At 48.8% G+C, this 19,911-nt stretch overlaps 2 protein-coding genes across 3 annotated transcripts in view; one reads left to right on the top strand and one right to left on the bottom strand.

The window, feature by feature from the left end:
* Positions 1-1,654: 1,654 nt before the first annotated feature.
* AVPI1 (arginine vasopressin induced 1) lies at positions 1,655-9,224 on the top strand. 2 transcript variants are annotated; one of them, XM_045784945.1, is made up of 3 exons: positions 1,655-1,806; positions 7,339-7,635; positions 8,614-9,224. In XM_045784945.1, exons 2-3 carry the CDS (start codon positions 7,349-7,351, stop codon positions 8,768-8,770), a joined length of 444 nt encoding a protein of 147 aa, XP_045640901.1. In that variant the 5' UTR covers positions 1,655-1,806; positions 7,339-7,348; the 3' UTR covers positions 8,771-9,224. The 2 variants fall into 2 exon arrangements, with proteins under 2 accessions (XP_045640901.1, XP_045640910.1); XM_045784954.2 differs by lacking the exon at positions 1,655-1,806 and adding an exon at positions 1,813-2,167.
* Positions 9,225-10,229: 1,005 nt separating this feature from the next.
* PI4K2A (phosphatidylinositol 4-kinase type 2 alpha) overlaps positions 10,230-19,911 on the bottom strand; it is a 29,827-nt gene continuing 20,145 nt past the window's right edge. Inside the window, exons 6-9 of the mRNA XM_045784842.2 lie at positions 18,585-18,684; positions 17,520-17,653; positions 16,960-17,019; positions 10,230-12,700 (exon numbers count right to left, since the gene is read on the bottom strand). Of these exons, the coding sequence (XP_045640798.1) occupies positions 12,539-12,700; positions 16,960-17,019; positions 17,520-17,653; positions 18,585-18,684 (456 nt within the window). The 3' untranslated portion in view covers positions 10,230-12,538. The remainder of the gene's footprint in view (positions 12,701-16,959; positions 17,020-17,519; positions 17,654-18,584; positions 18,685-19,911) is intronic.

The following is a 19,911-nucleotide window of genomic DNA, read 5'->3' on the forward strand; positions in this document are numbered from 1 at the left end:
ACCCACAAATCCTTATACGCTGGCTTTTACTCCTTCCCCCTCGGAACTTCTACAGAGGAGAGATCACACTTAAATGACGATGAAGGTTAGCTCTGAAGTGAGAAGGAGACAGGCAGACCTAGCTGCCTATTCCCTGGCGCCTTCCTGACCATTTTTGAACCACTGCGCAAACAACTCCTCATCTTCCAAAGAACTAAACAAGCATTTATCAAGAACCTATTGGGGACGCCTGGGTGGCTCAGTTGGTTAAGCACTGACTATTGATTTTGGCTCAGGTCGTGATCTCAGGGTCCTGGGATGGAGCCCAGCTTTGGGCTCTGCGCTCAGCAGGGAGTCTGCTTGAGATTCTCTCTCTCCCTCTCCTTCTGCCCGCTCCCCACAACCACCAAATAAATAAATAACTCTAAAAAAAAAAAAAAAAAAAAAAAAAGAAGCAGAAGAACCCATTGGACACTGCATCCACTCCCAAACCCTCTAATCCAAGTTCCAAGCTGGGCCCAAAGTGACCTTCTAAAAACACAAATTTTTCATGAGTATGAAATGAGCTACTATTTGTGAAGTGCTGACTGGCACTACCGGCACATGGTAAGTGCTATAAAATATCTGTTAAACCATATACATAATGCTATTCCCCTCAGAGAGTCAAATGGAAACTTTTTCACTGTCGGCCTCTGCCCTCTGCTTTCTCACCACTCTACCCTTTGCTAGCCTTGCTGCAGGTCTGGTACCAAGTACTCCTGAGTCAAGCTGCCTCCTAGACTTTGCACATGCCATTCTCTCTTCCTTAAACGCTCTTCCCAGACCCACTCCTCTTCCTTTGTCCAACTTCAACTCCTCCTTCATATCTCAGCTTAAATGTTACTTCTTCTACCTCCCAGGACCCCCTACAGGGAGTTGAGTTTCCTCTGTCTGACCCTTTTACAGTTATAATGTTTATCACAGTTGTAATCACTACTAAATGTTTTAAGCTTTTTAACGTCTGCCTTCCTTAGTAGGTTCTAAGTTCCCCCAGGGCACGGGCGTAGAGACGTCTCTTAGTCACTGCCCCTTACGGAACTCGGACAGGGTGGCCCCTAATGGACCATTTGTCCAATGAATGTATAAAACCTTCCTAATGCCGCTTATTTAGGTAACTGACCCAAGGTTGCACAGCTGATTTAACATCTGACCCCACGGCATTCTAGCTTTGAAGCCCAAGGTCTCACCATCCCTTCCTTTCCCTCAAAGCTGGATCCAGAAGACAAGTGGTCCGTCTGGGAGGTGAATTTAAGGAGCTGCGGATCTATTTGCAGAGGGCCACACGGTGCAAGGAGCGCGGCCCGGTGCGCGCTGGCCTAGGGCCCAGGCGAGGGGGCACGCGTCACGTGTACCCCGCAGGGCCTGCCGCCACCGCACCCCGAGGCTGGAATGCGGCCCCGCCCCGCTCCCGCGCCAGCAAAACCACGGTCTCCCAGGGCACTGACGTCAATGAAGGGGGCGCCTCCGGACGCCGCGCTAGGGCGGGAGAGGGCGGAGGGAAGGGGCCCCGACGGACACGCCCCTCGCCGCTGCTTCGCTGCTGATTGGACCCGGGCAATCTTCGCACTCTGGTTTCGAGGCCGGCGGAGGGAAGGGGGCGGGGCCTTGACACGCCCTTCGCCCCTCTGTTGCTGATGATTGGCCCACAGAGTCTCCGCGTTCGATTTTGGAAGGCTCGTCCCGGAGCTCTCACCAAGGCTCGGCCGTGGATTGGCTCTTCCCCGGTTGGGGAGCGCTTTCTCCCGGGAGTCGCGGCTGTGACCTAGGTGGCCCGCCTTGGGCAGCCAGGTAAGTAGATCGGAGGCCCGGCTCGCGCTGCGGTGGGAGCGGGCGGGCGAGCCATCAGAGCCCGGGTGCCACTGGGAGCCGAACCCGCAGGTCCACTTAGGGCCCGCGTTGTGCGAAGCGGCCACGTCTGAGCCCCGGGAGCTGACCTGTGCTGGGGATGTCGCCCTGCGATCTGGGCCAGGATATCCCCTCCCAAGGTCTCGTCCTGTGGGTAAACGCCTCCTGGTCCTTGTGAGCCCCTTCGCAGCAGGAAGCGCAGAGCTGCGCCCGCCCTTTCGAAAGACCGTGAAGGGGTTGGGGTGGGCACATTTTAGCCTGCCCCATCCCGATTTGAGGTCTGTCGGCGCTGCCCTTCTGCGTGGTGAGTAATCGCTGTAACTCCCCGCGGGGCCGTGGAGTGCAGAGGGCGCCCAGGCTGGCTTGGGAGACCTGACTTTCGATCCCTGCGCCTTCCGAAACCCTCGGAAGCAGATAGCAGGCTCCGGGAGGTTTCAGAGCCTCCTGGGTCGTTCCTTCCCCTGAAGACCTCGTCAGCCATCTGGCAGAACAAAAATAACAGTGGTTGTTGAGAGGCTGGGCGCTGGGGTCATACTGCCTGGGTACACCTAGCCTCACCACCTACCTCCTGTTTGACTTTGGGAAAGTTACTTAACGTTTCTGAGCTCAGTTTTCTCATCTGTAAAATGGATATATCCTATAACCAGAGTGCCTTCTCATGGGGTGAGGATTAAAAAGATCACCTATGTGAAAGTGCTGTTCTGTGCCTGACATGGAGCAAGCTGCCTCAGTGGCAGCTGTGATTTAAAAGCCCACAAATGAATCCATCTCCCTTGACCCTCTTTTTCCAAGAGTGAAGGCCCCTTTTGAGGGAGTTTCATGCAAATGACAATGATTCTATAGTGCCTGGTTGTTAAACAGCCTTTCCCTTACATCACTCATTCATGATACAGTGCACTGGGATGGATGCTTTCACATACTTTTATCTCCCTTATTCCCTTCGGGTTAATTATTCTCACTATTCTCACTATTTTGATGATGAGCAAAATGAGGCAGGGGAAACAGGCTTGTCAACATCATCCAGTTTTCAGAGGCACAGCCAGAATTCAGGGTTCTTGAACTCTTGAAAAGAGTTCTTCCTACACCTAGAGTTTATTTTCCAGTTGTATCTGAGAATTGGTCTAGGGGTAGGGCCCAGTTCCTTCCTCCGCTTCCACATCAGATTTGGAGACTAATGTGGCCGCAGTTCTCTCAGGCACTCCTGGCGGAGGCCAGGCCCTAAAGGCCTGGGGGGCTCACACGGCCCTGTGGACTAGGCCTCCCAGTGGAGGAGCCACAGATTTGGGCTGCTCTCCAGTGGCAGGAAAGCAGGCCAGGGCCACAAGTGTTGATTTGGGCCTTGGGCCAGAGCCTCCAGTTCTTTATCCAAGAGGCCCTTTGCCTCCGATTACAGATTATTACCATCAGCAGGGTTATCTGAAGGAGGGGAGCTCAGTGTGGAAGCAGTTGCTGCCCAGCTCACACGAGTGTGTTCTGCCTCTTGTGGTTAGCTGGGCCTGAGGCCACGGTCGGAGTCGCTGTCTACACTGAGCTTCATATACCACAAGGGGTGCTCAGTTGTGCACTGTATTTATGTTACTTTTTAAATATATTTCTTTGTTAGAGCTTTCTAGTTCATTTATTGCCTATTTCAAAACAAGTTGAACTTTGTCATTTTCCCCATTTGGTATTTACGTTGGGGGTTCATTTTTAAGCTAGTGTGTGTCAAATTGAAGTATTTTGCAATGAGTTTTTACTCATTTGCTCACAGACCCATGTTTATAGTGTTTCATGTCAGCTCTGGAATGAAAGATCCATTTGTAATCTTTTAATATCCTTGTGGTGTCATTTTCCAGTTTGAAGAAGTACTATTGTTCGAGTATACACTGACTTTCCTGGATTCAGGTCTTGTACAAGAAATTAGGGGAGAAATAACACATTGAATAAGATGAGACCTTTCTTCTGGGGCGCCTGGCTGGCTCAGTCGGTCGTGCCACTCTTGGTCTCGGGTTGTAAGTTCAAGCTCCATATTGGGTGTAGAGATTACTTAAAAATAAAATCTTTAAAAAAAAAGTTTCTTCTGATAATAAAAGTGTTCTGATTTATTTTCCCAAAGTTTACATCTAATCCTATGTGCAATCCACGGATTTTTATTCCCAGTCTTACTGCTGGCTGACTCCCAGGGTGACAGGCAGAGCCAAGAGTGAGGATCCTTGGAATCTGGAGGTGCCAAGCACTCCCCGCCCCAAGGTGCATGGACCGTATGTTTGAAACTGGAGGCTTAGACTTCCCCAGATGGTTTGTTGGTGTGTTTGTAACTTGGATACTAGAGGGTGCAGGTGGGGCCTTGTAGGGCCTTGTAGCGGCACAGAGGTGGCTGGGAATATCCGGGAAGTCAGGCTCCGAGCCTCCCTGAGACAGCTGCTGCTACTTAATCCTGTTGCCGTTCTCTCAGAGGGAGGGTGAGATTGCCTGAATCAGAGAAATGATACCACCTCTTCTCCCACCACCCAGACCAGCCTGGGAGCCTGCCCCAGGCTTGGCCACAGGCAGCCTAGGTCACTGGAGTGCTTTAGAGCAGTGAGTTCTCTGTCTTTTCCCAGACCTTAACCCCACATCCCACCAGCAAAACAGTGTCTCGTCTCCAGGGAAGGTTGAGGAGGGCAGAAAAGAGGAACCACTGGTTGGGGAATTTCCTGGCACCTAGTTAGCCAGACCTGTCCACACATGTTGCATCCAGGCCTTGGCAGCCAAGCAAACTCAATCACTGCTTCCGGACAGACCCAGCCTCGTTCTAGAATCAGGGACTCTGCACACGCCCTCAGAGACCAGAAGAGTCAGCCTGTTCTTCTTGCACATGGAAGGGGGAAACAGAGGCCCCTCAGCCAGGGAGCGGCATGCCCAGGGCTCTGACTCATAAGCCAGCACTGCGCACCGGGCTGGGTTGCGGCTTCAGATTTGTTCTGTGGAAGCTGGGGATCTTCCTCTTCAGAGCGCCGCAGGTTCAAGGCTAGGACAGCTGGCCACACAGTAAACAGCTCTGACGCTAATGAAGAGACTAAAATAAATTCTACAGCTCCGCCCCTGCCTTGCGTGTGGGCTAGTCAAGGTTCTTCCTCTTCCCCCGGCAGGTTTCCCTCTCGGTGACTTAGGTGAGAACAGCGAAATCTCCCCCACAGGAGTGACGGGCAGCAGTGCGCTCTGAGCTGCTCGGCTGTGAAGGCAGCTGGGGTTTTCAGCCACGGCTGCGGCCCCTCACTCCAGGTCCTGGCCTTGGCGCAGCCCCTGGCATTGAATCGGTGTCTCAGCTTCCTTTGCTGGGAAGAGGGGAAGGGTGCCTGATTCCTAGAACTGTGTTGTGGATGAAATATCATGCATATTGTCATATCACCCGGAGCCAAGTAAATGACCCAGAGTCCGCTTTTTTATCAGCCTGAAAGTGTTCCCTGGTGACTGTTGTTTTCTGGTCACAGTATGTTTTTATCATCCAGCTCAGGGGAGTTTACGACCACACATTCTAGGTTTTTAACTGGATTCCGTAGTAGTGCCTTAGGAGAGGTAGATTTTAAAATTCCCATTTCCAGATAAAAAGCACAATTTTTATGGAGTTAATTTATCTGAAAATCTTATGCAGGTTTATTTTAGTTATTGAACCTTTTGAAGAGAGTGGGATTCTTAGGAGACCTAGACACTGGAACAGGGTGAGTGTGGAGATTACTGGAATAGGGAGGGTGGCTATTGAGAGGAGGAGGGAGGGCCAGGTACATTTGAGGAGTCTAAACGGGATGGAGAGAGGTCTCAAACTCTCAGGAGAACAAAGGCAGGTAATGCTTTATGTGATTTCCATTCTGTTTGAATTTGTTACGATGAGCCTGGACATTTTGTATTGAAATGTATTTTATTCCCTTTTTAAGCTAGTTTCTGGGTAACAGATATCTCCGTAGCTCACTGGAATGACGTGAGGTCTGGGGTTGGAGCTGGGCCTCCGCTGTCAGGCCTGGGGCTGAGGGGTGGAGGGAGCACGGGCAAGTCCTCGGCTGGCTTAGGCCAGAACAGAGGAGAAGGGATCCTATCACACCCCTGATCCAAGGACAAAAGTCGAGGAGGCCAAAAGGGGCACGGGTGGGGGGGGGTGCAAATATGCATTTATTTGGCTCTTACTTGGTACCTGATATCACACTAGACTCACTCAATCCTTACAGCACCCTGAGAAGTGGTTACGAGCCCCACTTTACAGCAAAACAAAGAGGCTCAGAGAGGTTGAGTAACTTGCCTAGGGTCACCGCTAGGAAGGTGGCAGGCCTGGGATTCGAGCCCAGTTCTGTGTAATGCTAAGGTCTTTGGTCTTCCCGTCTCTAGTCTGCTTTCCAATCTCAGCGTTCGCAGGCTGTACTGGAGACAAGGATCGGGTGAGTGAGCCTCCTATGCCTTTATTATTCAAATTGAACTCTCTAGAACTGAGATCTTTTAATTTGCATTTTCTATGAGGGGAGGCACCGACATGAGTCTTCCTTTTATTGAACTTACAGAATTCAGCCTCTGCCCATGGTTCTGTATTCTAACCCTGGAGCCGCCCCTTCGCGCTTTGGTTCCTGTCTGTGGCCTTTCCGACTGCAGTTGGCTCTGATTGTCTGTTTCATACTGTGTTTGCTAAACTATACGAACTTGGTCTGTCTCTAGGGTCTTGCAAATAGGTGGGATGACTGTTCTGTGTTACCGATGAGAAAGCAGAATAATAGAACACTGAGCACTGTTCTTAAAACTGTCTTCGCTCAGTTCTCACTGCGACTCTGTGAAGTAGGAATTGGTACAGGAAGCAGCCGAGCCGGGCAGTGGTGCAGATGGCTAGAAGTGGGGCTCCCACCCAGGTAGCCCGACCCCATAACCCTCCTCTCACTTCTGTGCTACAGAGCCTGGGCCTTGGCACCAGAGAGATCTGGATTCTGTTCTTCAGTTTCTTCATTAGTGAAATGAGGATACAGTACGTACCCACAGGGCTGCCGTGCTCACCCTTCAGTGCGGTTATGCGACTACGACTGTCACAGCCATGCCCGGCACATTGAAATGCTTGGCACAGTGCAGTGGCTGCTGCCCGCACTGTCCTTAGGACCTAGGTATCCTGGGGTCTGCCTGGGCTTGACAGCCAGCCAGCGCTGGGTTCTACTGGTTCTACTCCTCTGCGATTACGCAAGGCTTTGTGACGGCAAGGATCATTTCAGCTGAGTTGCATTTCTTCCGTGCGCTGGGGATAAGCCATTCTTACGTCCCAGCTTGCTGTGACTCAGTGAGATACTACAGGTGTCGCACACGTAAGCACTTTATAATAAAGTCTGTCATTACTCATCTTATTTCCCCCAGGTGCCCTGGAAATTAGAGTGACTCTAAGTCAAGACTTACTGTACGTTGGCTCCTGGAGAATAGAAACACCAGAAGCCTTGCATTCGTCGGGTTTGGGAAGGGCCTAAGCTGATGTCTCTTCATGCTTTCCTTCCCCAGAGCACCCAGGATGGGTACCCCGGCCTCTGTGGTGAGTGAGCCGCCCCCTTGGCAGGCCCCAGCGGAGGCCCGGGGCCGCAAGCAGGCCTCGGCCAACATCTTCCAGGACGCTGAGCTGCTGCAGATCCAGGGCCTGTTCCAGCGCAGTGGGGACCAGCTGGCCGAGGAGCGGGCACAGATCGTCTGGGACTGTGCAGGAGACCACCGTGTGGCAGAGGCCTTGCGGAGGCTGCGCAGGAAGAGGCCGCCCCGGCCGAAAGCCCTGGGCCACTCTCTGCACCACTGCAGCCGGCTCAGGTGGGTTCCTGGAACTGGAGGGCGGAGGGGAGGGGAGCGCTAAGGATGCCCTTGCCACCGTTTCCTGGAGGGGTGACCTGGAGCTCCTGACTTGGCCTCACTCTAAAGTACCTATCACGGGGGTTCTAAGGTCTATACAGTGCCTATGATTGCTGTTACTATTGGAGTCATACCAGACCCTGTGAACTTCCATGCGAAAGAAGGCCTGGGTCCTAATTTTGCAGTGATTCTTAGCCAGGTGGGAGGGATTATTGTTTGGGAGGAAGAATATTTGTTTCCCTGTCGTAGAACAGGTAACAATCAAAAGTAAGCCTGGTTAAAATCTTGCCTGTGGGATTATAGAGACTATAGCGTGGGAAGGTTCGGTAGAGATATTGAGGTTTGAAAATTGTTGAGGAACTTTAAACTTTCCCTAGTCATTCCCCTTTGCCTAGGTCACTGACAGCCTGGGAGCAGCTCGCCCCACGAGGTCAAGCTGAACCACACGGCCTAGTCAATCACTGTGGGTTATGCTCTCGGTTCTGTTCTTTCCACTGCCTTCTCAGGGGTCCTCAGTCAGAGCATGAGACCTGAAAAGGCCTTCCAGGTCATCAGGTCCAGGGAAAGCAAATCAGGCCCTTGCTCAGATGAACTCCAGTTGACTTGCAACCCCTGTTTAGAACACCGTGCGAAGGAGGGTAGTTGGTTCTTCCAGTCTCGTATCACGGCTGGCTAACGATGGCTGCCATGAGTACAGCACGAGGAAGCCGGAGAAGTGCCGAGTATCACACACCCTGATCTAGTCCAGCTTTCTTCACAGAGAAGAAATCTGAGAGCTTTGCCTAGTCTTTAACTCTCAGTGGGCAGATGAGACCAGAGCCCTGGTCCTATTTGACCCCGAATGGTGTTTTAATAGTTCATCGTGACCACAATCTCTTCAGGCCCCAACATTCTGCTCTTCCTATTGATGTGGGCCTCTCACACACTTGTTCTCTGCAGAATCCCCGAGCCCTGCGTTCCACCAGCCGACCCACAGAGTGGTGCTGCGGAGACGGCTTCTGGCGATCGGCATCTGAACTCCAGAACAAGTGCCAGGATCCGCCGGAACTGGCAGAAGCCAGGCCCCACACGCTACCTCCATCAGGTCAGACACTGATCCGGGGAAGGGGCTTGGAACGGCAGTATCTTCCCCCGGAACCATAAGGACTTTTGCCAAAGGGCCCAGGAGGTGAAGAAGGAAGAGAGGCTTGAGGGAGACAGCCCCACAAGGGTAAATGGAAGACCACTGCCACTGGCCTGCTCCATTCAGAACAGGACTGGAAATGTCCCCTGAGCTCTCGGTTATGTGGGACCCATTCCTCACCAGAATGAGGAGAACCAGCGCTGCGCCTCAGCTCTTCCCATCTGACAGTGTACCTGGGCTGCACGATATTCCCCCGAGAGTCAAGTGATGGGCACTCAGACTGAGCACCTGACCACTCCTGCTACGACCCCTCCTGCTACTCCTGTAATCCATGGTCCAGCAGCCTGCCTGCCCACACCCCTGCCCGTCAGGCTAGCACAAGGAAACCGTGGTTTAAGTGGCAAAATAAAAATGTTTGCATCAACAACAGTGTGTCTGTCACAGGAAGGGAGGATCCCCAAATGGACACTCTGGAGCCAGGGGATGAAGGGTTTGCGCTTACTGCAGGGAAGGGGTGTTCCCAGGAAGGAGAAAATAGGACAGGCCTCCTTTTTCCCTGTAAGCTCCCCCATCCCCTGTGGCAAAGCCTCCTTTTCCAGAGGTTGTCCGATTGGGAGATGGAAGCATCTCTGTAAGGCAGTCCTGATCCACAGGAGAGAGAGGGCTCCTGGACTCTGGCCAGTTCTAGAAGGGGAAAGGCTATTCCAGTCGGCCTTGCATAGTGAGCAGTGAGCTTGCAGTCAGCATACTGGTGCCAGCCCTTCAGCTGCTTTCTTTATCCCCGCGGGCCAACCATCCTTGAGCCTCCGGCATTATCCAAGGTTTCCTACTGTAAAAAACTTTAAGGTGAGGATTTTTGATTGCTCCACTAGCTTCGCCTCAATAGCATATTATGTGCTCATTAGCATTCAGCTCTGATCCCCAGGAATCCTATCTGCCCCATTACCCACCACTTAAAGGACCCAGGGTTCAAAGTGCTTCAAGCATCTACGATGAGCACACAGAACAGGGCTGCCCTCTTGTGGCCAAGAAGAGAAGCTGAGTTCACATTCCTCATCCCAAACACTTAGGGCTAGATGACTTTGTTATTCAGAATTTTTTCAGCTTTTAGGAAGTTGTCAGTGCAAATACTGCATAATCCCTAGTAGGGAAATATCTCATAACAAAACATTAATATTTCTGCAACAAATATACACACTAAGAGGAAAACATGATGATTACAAATAGCTTCAGTTCACACCAGTGTAAGTTCAGGTCACGTTTTGGTGTCAAATGAATTAATGAAAATATTAAGCACTGGGACTTTGGAAATGAGGACCTGTATAACTCAGGAGCCATACGTCAGCAACTCCATGGAAACACATGGTTCTTTGTCTTTAAAACTGCATTCTAACTTGTCTTCCTTTCACTCAAGAACATTAGACAAAAAAGGTCAGAATTGGACTTGTTATTCATACATTTGCATTGATTTAAATACATTACATACAAGTTCAACAGTGCCTTGGAAGCACAACACAGGCAGCAGCACTCTCCCAGCCTGGCCTCACCTCCGTGACACGGGTACAGGGCCTGGGGCTGGCAGAGGGGTGGGCCGTCCTGTGAGTGCCACCCAGAAGCCTGCCCTGGCACTTTGGGCCCTGGCTCTCCCCATGTCCACATTCAAGGCAACCTGAGTACAGACTTCAAGGAGAATGGAGACATGCCAAGAAAGGATGCCCCACACTCTTGCCTGCCAGGACCGGGACTGGCCCCCCTCGTACGTTGGACCCAATTTCCTTCTCATCACAGAGCTGGTGGGCATGAGGGTGATGTGCAGACCTACTTGGTTGGGGGAAGCAACCAGCTTCCTCTAAGACTGCTTGGGCTCTCTCAACACGCAGCTGGGAAGCTTTACCAACAGGTCTGTGTAGAGAGGTCTCTGGAGAGCTAAACACACCCGGGTCCCCTCTGGCCTCTGGGAGCCCTGCTGCACCCACAGTCTGAGCGCAGGCACTATCGCAAACATGGTCCCCAAGGCCAGATTCCAGGTCGGCCGAATGAGATTGTCAGGGCTAAGAGCTGTGTCTTTGTCCACAGGGCATGCATATCCAGCTCCCAAAGACTCTTCCTGTCAGCTGGAGGGAACCCCAGCACAAACTAGCTCCTGGGGGCTGGGATGCAAAGGGACTGACTTGGCCCAGCTGACAAGAGGACTGCACATCTCTGCTGTCTCCTGGGCAGCAGGAGCTGGGCAAGCAGAGGGCACACAGCCATAGTCCTTGCTCCCTTTCTTTGGTTGTTTTTCAAACCTTCAAGATAGTTTCTTTCCAAGGCTGATTGATCAATCGCAGGGTGCCAGAATCTTGAAGTGTCCAGTAGCACAGAACTGCCCCTTAGCCACAGATGGCACCCTCTTTGCTCCCTCCTGAGGCCATTCTTTGCTTTGGTGTAGAAAGGGCTCGGACACCTGGCAAGGGGGACAGCTGAGGGAAAGAGACGTGGAAGCAGGAAGATGCACACTGAGCTGGGCAGGCACTGGGGGACAGTTTGAAGGCCTTTCTCCTCCGGGCCCTGCCCTTCTCAAGAAGCCAGAGAAAAACTGGCCTGGAACAAGAAGTCAGGGAGCAAAGGGAACCTACCGACCAGGAAGAGAATATGGGTCCCGTTACCTCCACCAAGCAGCAGTGGTAGCATACAAAGTCCAGGGACCTAATATCCTGTCCTCTCATGAGCTGAGATGTACTTCACTGAGACCCACTCCAGAACCCAGAATTGAACCCCTAATCAAAAGTATTGAGAAAAAAAAATATCTAACAACAGAAAGGACCAGCAAATTAGAGGACCAGGGGGAGTTTATCACCAGGGCTCAGGAAGCAAGGCTGGGATAAGTTTACCCACAGACCAATTACAGCTCCCAGCATGCACTTAGGCCAAATGGATCACTTCTGCATGCTAGGGAGGCCGCTTCCTCCCTCTTGCCTTTGCCTAAATAGTGGGTAAACTACAAGCCTGGACTAGGGAGCCTGCGTTCTTAGCAGGGCAGACAGCAGAGCCGATCTCTGATCATATGCAGAACCACTGAGAGTTCTGGAGCAAAAGTGTCCTGGCCATGAGAACTGGGTTGGGAGGCATTAAGTCAGCCTATTGCACTGGTGGGAGAAGGGGAAGAAAACTTGGCAAAAACCCAAAGGAAAAGCGTGGCTTCTGTCTGTGCCAGCTGGTGAGTCACCCAGTGGCTCTCTGAATCACCCCACCGCCTTGGTCCACGGGAGTTAAGGAACTGCGAGGCACCTGAGTGTCTGGGTCCATGCAAATTTAGGTCTGGATCAGAGGTTTCTGACCTGAGAGGATCTGGGATTCTGCCTGGGTTTTGCTACTAATATTTCAATTCGTATTTGTGTGTTCGTTTTCTGATGCAGAATATAATGAGGAATTGCCACAGAGCAGGGTGTCAGGGAGGGAAGGGGATTTCCCATCCTGCCCCCAGGGGATGCTGGGAGATGCTCCTTCCGGGCCCTCTGGACTCCTCACTTGCATGGAGGCTCCAGCCCTCCCTAGCACTCAGAAGGGCCCAACAGCACACAGTCCCTCCGATTGTGCTTCTCCCTGTGCTTGGGAAAGCCCTGAGGGGGTGGCGAGCAGAGAAGAAGGGCTCTTAAGGGCACTGCTCCCCACCGACTTCTCTGGCTTTTCCGGCAACCCGTTCCCCAGGCTTCCTCCCAGCCCAAGTCTCAAACAACATGTCTTTGTCTGCCTCTTGGGCTACCACCACGAAAAGAAGGGCTTCCGACTCTGAAAGCTCTGTGTGTAGGACTCGCTAGAAGACCGCTGGTGAGAACGGGCCGTCTCGACAATCACGGGTGGCATCTGGACAAGGTGCAGGGGACTCTTGTTGTCTTTCAGGGCCTGGGTCAGATTTAGGATCTGCAGCAGGAAAAATAAGATCAGTGAGGGAAAGACCACGGCACCCTGGTCTGCCTCTGAAGGGAGACCTGACGATCGAGTACTCCCATAAATCAATACAAAAATAAACAACACATTAATGGAAAATTATACAAAAAGGGTATTTCCAAAAGTAGGAATATAAGGGGGCAAAATACAGAAAATGGAAATCTCTCTGGTCATTTAAAAAATGCAAATTAAAACCAAAACCTCCCATTTTTTGCCCTTCCCAATAGTAAGGATACAGAAGAAGATGCCTCAGATTTGAGAAGAGTTCAGAGCCAGGCTATGGGACTGGACCCAGGGCCAGTTTTTCAGAAACGCAAGTGGACGATACAGTCTTAAAAGTGAACGGGCCCTCTGAGCAATTCCATTTGTGGGAACTAAAGAAACAATCATGGGTATGCACAAAACACTTAGTTTCAACCAATACAGTGTAATATTGTTTATAACAGTGAAAATGGTATAAATGCCCAAGACTATGGGATCAGTTAATAATCTAAGGGATAAGGAACAGCAATTAAAAGATCTATTTTACTGGCGTGGAAAGCTGATCCCAATGTCAACAGACAGAAGAGGACAGAGACAGGAGCCAGTACTATAATGTGACTCCACCTTTATTTTCTGAAATTCTATTTTCCTATCTACCTATCTGCAGAGAAAAAAATTCTGGAAGTTGGCAGTGATTATCTCTGGGTCAAGAAATTACAGGTGATTTTTATTTGTTTATTGTTGTTTATCCTTCTTTTCTGATTATCCTACAAAGACCATGTATTTTGAAAACAGCCAACATTTCACTTGCCTTCTCTCTCAAATGCTGTCTCTTTATCACTGTTTTTTAGATTTCTGGAAAATTTACAAAGATAGTGCAGAGAGTTCCCGTACACCACTTACCCAGTTTCTCCGAATTTTAAATTTTCACATAACTACAGTACAGTTACCAAAACTAAGAAATTAACTCTGGAACATTACTATTAACCAAACTCCAGACTTAATTCGGATTTCGTTAGATTTTCCAGTACCGTTCTTTTTCTATTTCGGGATCCCATTCGGGATACCACACTGCATTTAGCTCTTTACCAACTTCTGTCCATATTTTACAGATATTTCAGAAATGTGTTCACGGGAAGGGCACCTGGGTGGTTCAGTCAGTTAAGCGTCTGCCTTTGGCTCAGGTCATGATCCCAGGGTCCTTGGGATGGAGTCCCATATCGGGCTCCTTGGTCAGCAGGCAGTCTGCTTCTCCCTTCCCCCACTTGTGCTCTCTCACTCTCAAATAAATAAAATCTTAAAAAAAAAAAAGAAAGAAAGAAAGAAAGAGAGAAAGGAAGGAAGAAATGTGTTCATGGAACATGTTTGTCAAAATTAGAATCACCACTATTTATCTTCTCTGATAGGACAGTACAAAAACGGAAGTTGTCCTATAATAGCCTCCTTGCTTGTTCGCTTTTAAAAAGTTGTGTTTGTTTTTTGTTTTTTTTTTTAAGATTTTATTTTTAAGTAATCTCTACACCCAACATTAGGCTCAAATTCACAACCCTAAGGTCAACAGTCACATGCTCTACCGACTGAGCCAGCCTGGCGCCCCTATGACAGCCTTCTTTAAACTGTCTGATACTGAAGATTTTCACGGCCAGGCCACAGACACAGAGGAGGGTAAGCAGAGCTGCACCCTCAAATCACACAGACACACAGCCCACAAGCCGCCAATATCCTTGGTCTGCAAATGCTGCCCACAGGAGGCAGAGAAACCTGAAACAGAGCGGGGAAGTCAGAAGTGGATCCTATCAGTAATTACTATAATTATTTTTTTACTTAATTTAAAAAATTTTTTTTAATTGTTTTTTTTTTACTTAATTGTTTTGCAATCTGTCAGCATCCTCCACTGCTTCAAAGACCATAGAACACAGAACTCAGGGTAGAGAATGAAAAGGAGGTTCCAATTGGAGTGAACTGTGCAGGATTTAAGAGACACCTGCCCTGGCTGGTTCGTCCTGTGTTTCCTCCGGTTCTTTGCATCAGAAGGTGCCTCTCACGCACACTGAAGCATCTGGGGTAAAATGTCAAATTATCCACAACTTACTTTCAAAAGATTTGGCCAAAAAGGACACATATCAATCTATCTACCTAGGGAGAGACAAATTACACAGGCATATTAAAGAGAGAAATCACACGGATATATAGAGATGGATATTATTCCGACAGATCATCTACAGAGATACGAGCAAATAGATACAGAGATAAAGCAAGTGCGGCTAACTAAGTGTAATAACTGGTGAATCTAGGAAAAGATTCTACTCTTCATTGAGGTTTGAAATTTTTCAAATTAAAGAGCTGACAAAAATTTGATAGCAGGTACATAACGCTAAAGAATAAACATGGTCCTTGAACACGCCGGTTAGAGAGGCTCTACCTCAGACCCTGCACTCTATCTAACACCTGGTGTGACTCAGTCTTTCCAGTGAGCGACAACTTCTGTCACCTGACTCCATCTCTCTGGGAGTTGTGACTCTTCCCCCTGGCTCAGGGCCCTCACACAGGCTCTGTGATCAGGCTCAGGTAGGGAAAGGGTTGTGATCGCCTTTCCCTGTGGTAGATCAGACTTCTGGAAGGCAAAGGCTCATTTTGCTTCAGTGGGTGACTCGTAAGCTAATAAGGATGTGACTGATAATGTTGGCCAGCTACCTGCTGAAAGGAGCTGGACACTCACGAAACCTGGCAGTGTTTCAGAGGTGGGCACTCTAGGTTGTAAGAGGTCAAAAGGCCCTCAAAGGACATTACGAGCACAAAATGGAGAGAAAGATAAAATTACACTCTCCCATCTCCCCACCTTTTGCCACTCTAGATAACATCCCTAACTGGATATAAGAGAGGAGGGTTGCTGTGGTTTTGGCAAGGGACTGAGTTGGAAAGGGATTAGGGAAGATAGTACAATAGGAACAGAGGCACAGCCTACATGAACTTGAGAAGTTAGTCCCTTTATGCTGAGTTCCATAATACCACAGTACATCATGTGGTTTTTAAGGGTTCCAAAAATTCTGCCAGCTTAACTGGGCCCTTACACGACCTGAGGAATGTAGGAAGACCGCGTTACTGGTGTGCAAGCAGCTATAACAACCACAGCTCTTAAAACCTCTGTACGTCCCATTTCCATGGAAACACGGACTCAGTAAGCCCAAGAGTTGCTCTCACCAGAAGCCTTTACCAAAACGGTAGGAAGAGGTAAATGTCTAATTACAACTAGAAAGGCCTTCCTGTCCTTTGAAGATGTGAAAAGCTGCCTTTTCTATACACAAAATCATAAAACAGCTAATGCATACTGAGAACTTCAATCCATCAAGCACTACTCCAATCACTTACTTCGTAATCATTATTTCATAATAACCCATGACGCAGGTGCTGTTATAAATCCCATGTTACACATGGAGAAACTAAAGGAAGGAGAGATTAAGCAACTTCTCGACGACCTCAGAGCCAATAAATGAGAGAGCCAGGATTCAAACACAGGCACCACGACCACTATGCCCCTTAACCACTAGGCCATCCTGGATCTCTTTAAAGTGATAAGAATGTCAGTGCCCTATGGAGTTTTAAAATAATTTTTCAGGCATAGTTTTTACCATATTTTGGAAGATCAACAATGCCCTAGGGGTTTCCTTAGCTCTCCTTGAAGATGAAGTGGAGAGAGAAGAAATAATACGACTCGTAGCCATAATAACAAAAATTATAACCATAGCCAAACATGAGTACTAACCACAAGCCAGGTAACTGTCTTTACTAAACACTTGATATGCATTATCTTATATAATCCTCTGGCCAACTCTGCAAGGTGTTGTTATTGTCCCATTTTATAAACAAGGAAGCAGAGGCTCTTTCCTGCCCAAGGCCGCAGAGCTTGTAAGTAGTGAAGAAGTCTGACTCCAGAGGCAAGCTCTTAACCACAAGGGCATACGGCCTGCCTTGAACGACCTGACAGGCCACTGGGTAAATCTACCAATGAACTACCAGCAACTCGCACAGAGCTGAGCACATAGTGTCTCACCAAGCACTGGATACCATGGAAGAGGTGGGAGATTTGAAAGGGCTCCGTGTCCTCTCCCATGTGCTAAGACAGAGTCATAAATAAGGACGGCATAGACTCAAAGGGTGTAAGACACAAGCTTTACACATTTACTCAACATGAGCATATGACCCTCCCAGAGAGATCCCAGGGATGACACCAGAAGAAGTCCCAGGCTTACCTGTCCCCGCATGACAGCAATCTGCTTATGGAACTGGCCCCTGTCGAAACCAGGATCTTTCTGCAAAAGGGCAGGAGATGGAACCTGCATGAATCCCTCAGAAGAACCCATTTTCTTTCCCCAAACAGAAACTTTCTAATAAAGAAAACTTACATGAGGCTTATGAGGCTTAGTGAAATTAACTACCACCCCAAGAACTCTATGTTGCACAGATGGGGAAAGAGAGAACAAGTAAATATCTTGTCCTGAGTCTCATTACTAACTCCAGGCTCTAGTGCTCCATCTGCAAAGGAGAGCTCTGCAGACACACTGCAGCCTCACGACATGCAGGATAACCCACGGTGATTCACCACGGCTGGCAGTTTGGTTTTTTTTTTTTTCAAACCGACCCAAACTAGGTGTTGCTGTCCACATGTGGGAATCTTGCTTGCTCTTCATTGGCTGACATAAGTCAGAAGAGTGTTAGCCATTCTCCCTTGGCTTGTATCAGGAGCCATTAGAAAAGCCATTAGAAATTCCTTCTTCCATATAGTTATAAGGTTGAGGCTCCCAGGGCTAACCTTGAAGAGTTCATATAGGTCCTCCTCCAAGTCCTTGACGAAGTTAGGGTCCGATATCTTTGGAAGAATCAGATCTTTGATCTCCTGAGAGAACGGGACTTTTGCCTGGGGCAACCAGGCCCAGTAAAAGGGATCTGAAAAGAAGAAAAGCAGAAGGCAAAGCTGCCCATCTACGTCCTCTTCCTATGAGAGCACTGCAAAAGGCAGAACGCCTCTCTCATGTGATACACAACAGGAAAGAAAATCACAAGGGATGTTAATCCTAAAGGCTACAGAGTAAGTGGAGGAATTAGGATTCAAACCCAGGAATGCACAATCCCAGAGCTGGTGCTCTTTCCCAGACATTACGTGACCTTCCAGTGACTTGCCACTGAGACATTCAGATGCTCCTTCTGAAAAGACAGACTGGTACTGCAAAGGGGCTAGTGACCCCCTACTTGTATCTCTCTCTCTTTCCAATTGTTTCTCAGTTATAATAGGACAGGGGCTGACTTCCAGGATGTCAACAAGGAAGACAGAACACTGACAATAGCTTATATTTAGAAACACAAATAGTAGGGTGCCTGGGTGGCCCTGTAGTTAGGCATCTGCCTTCAGCTCAGGGCCTGATCCTGGGGTCCTGGGATCGAGCCCCGCATTGGGCTCCTGGAGCCAGCTTCTTCCTCTCCCACTCCCCCTGTGTGTGTTCCCTCTTCCCCTGCTTGTGTTCCCTCTCTCGCTGGCTGTCTCTCTCTGTCAAATAAAAAAATAAAATCTTTAAAAAAAAAAAAAAGAGAAACACAAATAGAATAAGAGAGTCCTCAGAAAGAACGAGAAAGACACAAACACAGATGAGAAAACTCAACTGTGGGCTTTGAGCAGGAATAATGTAAGGTAAGAATGACAATAACAGCTTGTATTTTGCAGTACTTGCCATGTGCCAGCTACTGTGCTATATGCATGAGCTGTATTAATCCATGAATTCTTCGCACAATCCTGTCGTAGAGGTATTATTATCTTCATTGCATAGATAAGAAACTGAGACTGAGTAAGGAAAGAGCCAGACCGCAGTGGTCTCAGACTTACATGCCCTCCAGGAGTCAGGATGTTTCAGGGGGAAGGCCAGCCCGTTGTCTATGGCAGCCACCTTGATCACAGGCTCCTTCACCACTACCCAGTCTGTGTCCTGAAAAGCAAGGAAGACTAAATACTTAGGGTCCCATCTGTTTCATGCCCTTTAAAGTAGTAGCAAAGCACCCCACCCCACCCTCCTCAGGCGCCAATCCTTAGTCAACCTCTGAACTGACTTCCACAGTTACCTAAACTTTATGGCACCTCTGACTTGGCCTATTCGAAGTTCTCAGAGTCCCTTATCTGAGAAAAGGTGCACTTCCCCAGGAGTTGCCATAGCCCTTAGTAAGAAGGAAACTGACAATAACAGAGGTAACTCTAAGCCTTTCCTCCTAGGGAAAGGTAGTGAGAGTCCTGAGAGTATGAAGCGGAAAAAGCAAAAGCAAGTATCAGCCAGCCGAGGTCCTTCTGTGTAAACCTCGATCGGATGCTACTTCACGGGTGACCACATTTTCCCGTGACATCACAGAACCATGGAGGATAACAGCTGGCTGCTCTTCGCACGAGAGAGTCTCTTACCACTTCAGTGATAAGGGAAAAGGACAAGGCCGACTGCAAAGAGTGGGGCCGGCTACCTACGACAGCCTGTCAGACACTCTCGTGACTGCCTGTCTGGCTCCATACCTCAGGTTCACAGGCGCCATCACAGAAACAGGGTGTGTAGGCTGAGGATACCCGCATCGGAATCCCCTAGGATATCTTATTAAAAGTATGGAATTCTAAGTTTCACCCCAGACCTAGTGGGGAAGAGTCCTGAAGAATCTGCACTATCTTTAACAAGCTCTCCAGGTGATTCTGATGTGTCAGATACGAGAACCACTATGAGAGAAGGAAGTAAAAACACGATGAGAATGTGTTAACTAACCTTCACGTGGTAAACATTTTGCAAAATATACATGCATTAAATCACCACGTTGCACATCTTAAATCTGCACAATGTTATACGCCTATTCTATTTAAACAAAGCTGGGCAAAAAACCACTTATTATAAGGGATGAAAGTCAACCTTACACTCCTACTCTAGGTAGCATTCCTACTAATTTTTTGAAATGTGCAGACTGAGCAGGAAAAGAAAAGTGTGGTAGAGGATGAAAGCAATGAGAAAGTAAGGAAAGTTGTAGGAAACAGTTTTTTCTAAACTGATGTTCTATGGAATTTTCTATTATGAGAAAAGTATTCTAAAAAAGTTTAGAATTTACTAGCCCAAGCAAAATTAAATACGTTTATTTAATGGACTACTTCTCAGACCTTTACTGTGCTACTATGCAACGTGAGTCTCCAA

The sequence above is a fragment of the Ursus americanus genome, chromosome 6 (genome assembly GCF_024610735.1).
Source record: "Ursus americanus isolate L20-20 chromosome 6, mUrsAme1.1.p, whole genome shotgun sequence".
In the NCBI taxonomy this organism is placed as follows: Eukaryota; Metazoa; Chordata; class Mammalia; order Carnivora; family Ursidae; genus Ursus; species Ursus americanus.

What these genes read in the sequence shown, in the direction of transcription:
- AVPI1 (XM_045784945.1), top strand. Translation starts at nt 7,349, where the DNA reads ATGGGTACCCCGGCCTCTGTGGTGAGTGAGCCGCCCCCTTGGCAGGCC. An exon ending in CACCACTGCAGCCGGCTCAG is followed by an intron (nt 7,636 to 8,613) that starts GTGGGTTCCTGG and finishes TGTTCTCTGCAG; the next exon opens with AATCCCCGAGCCCTGCGTTC.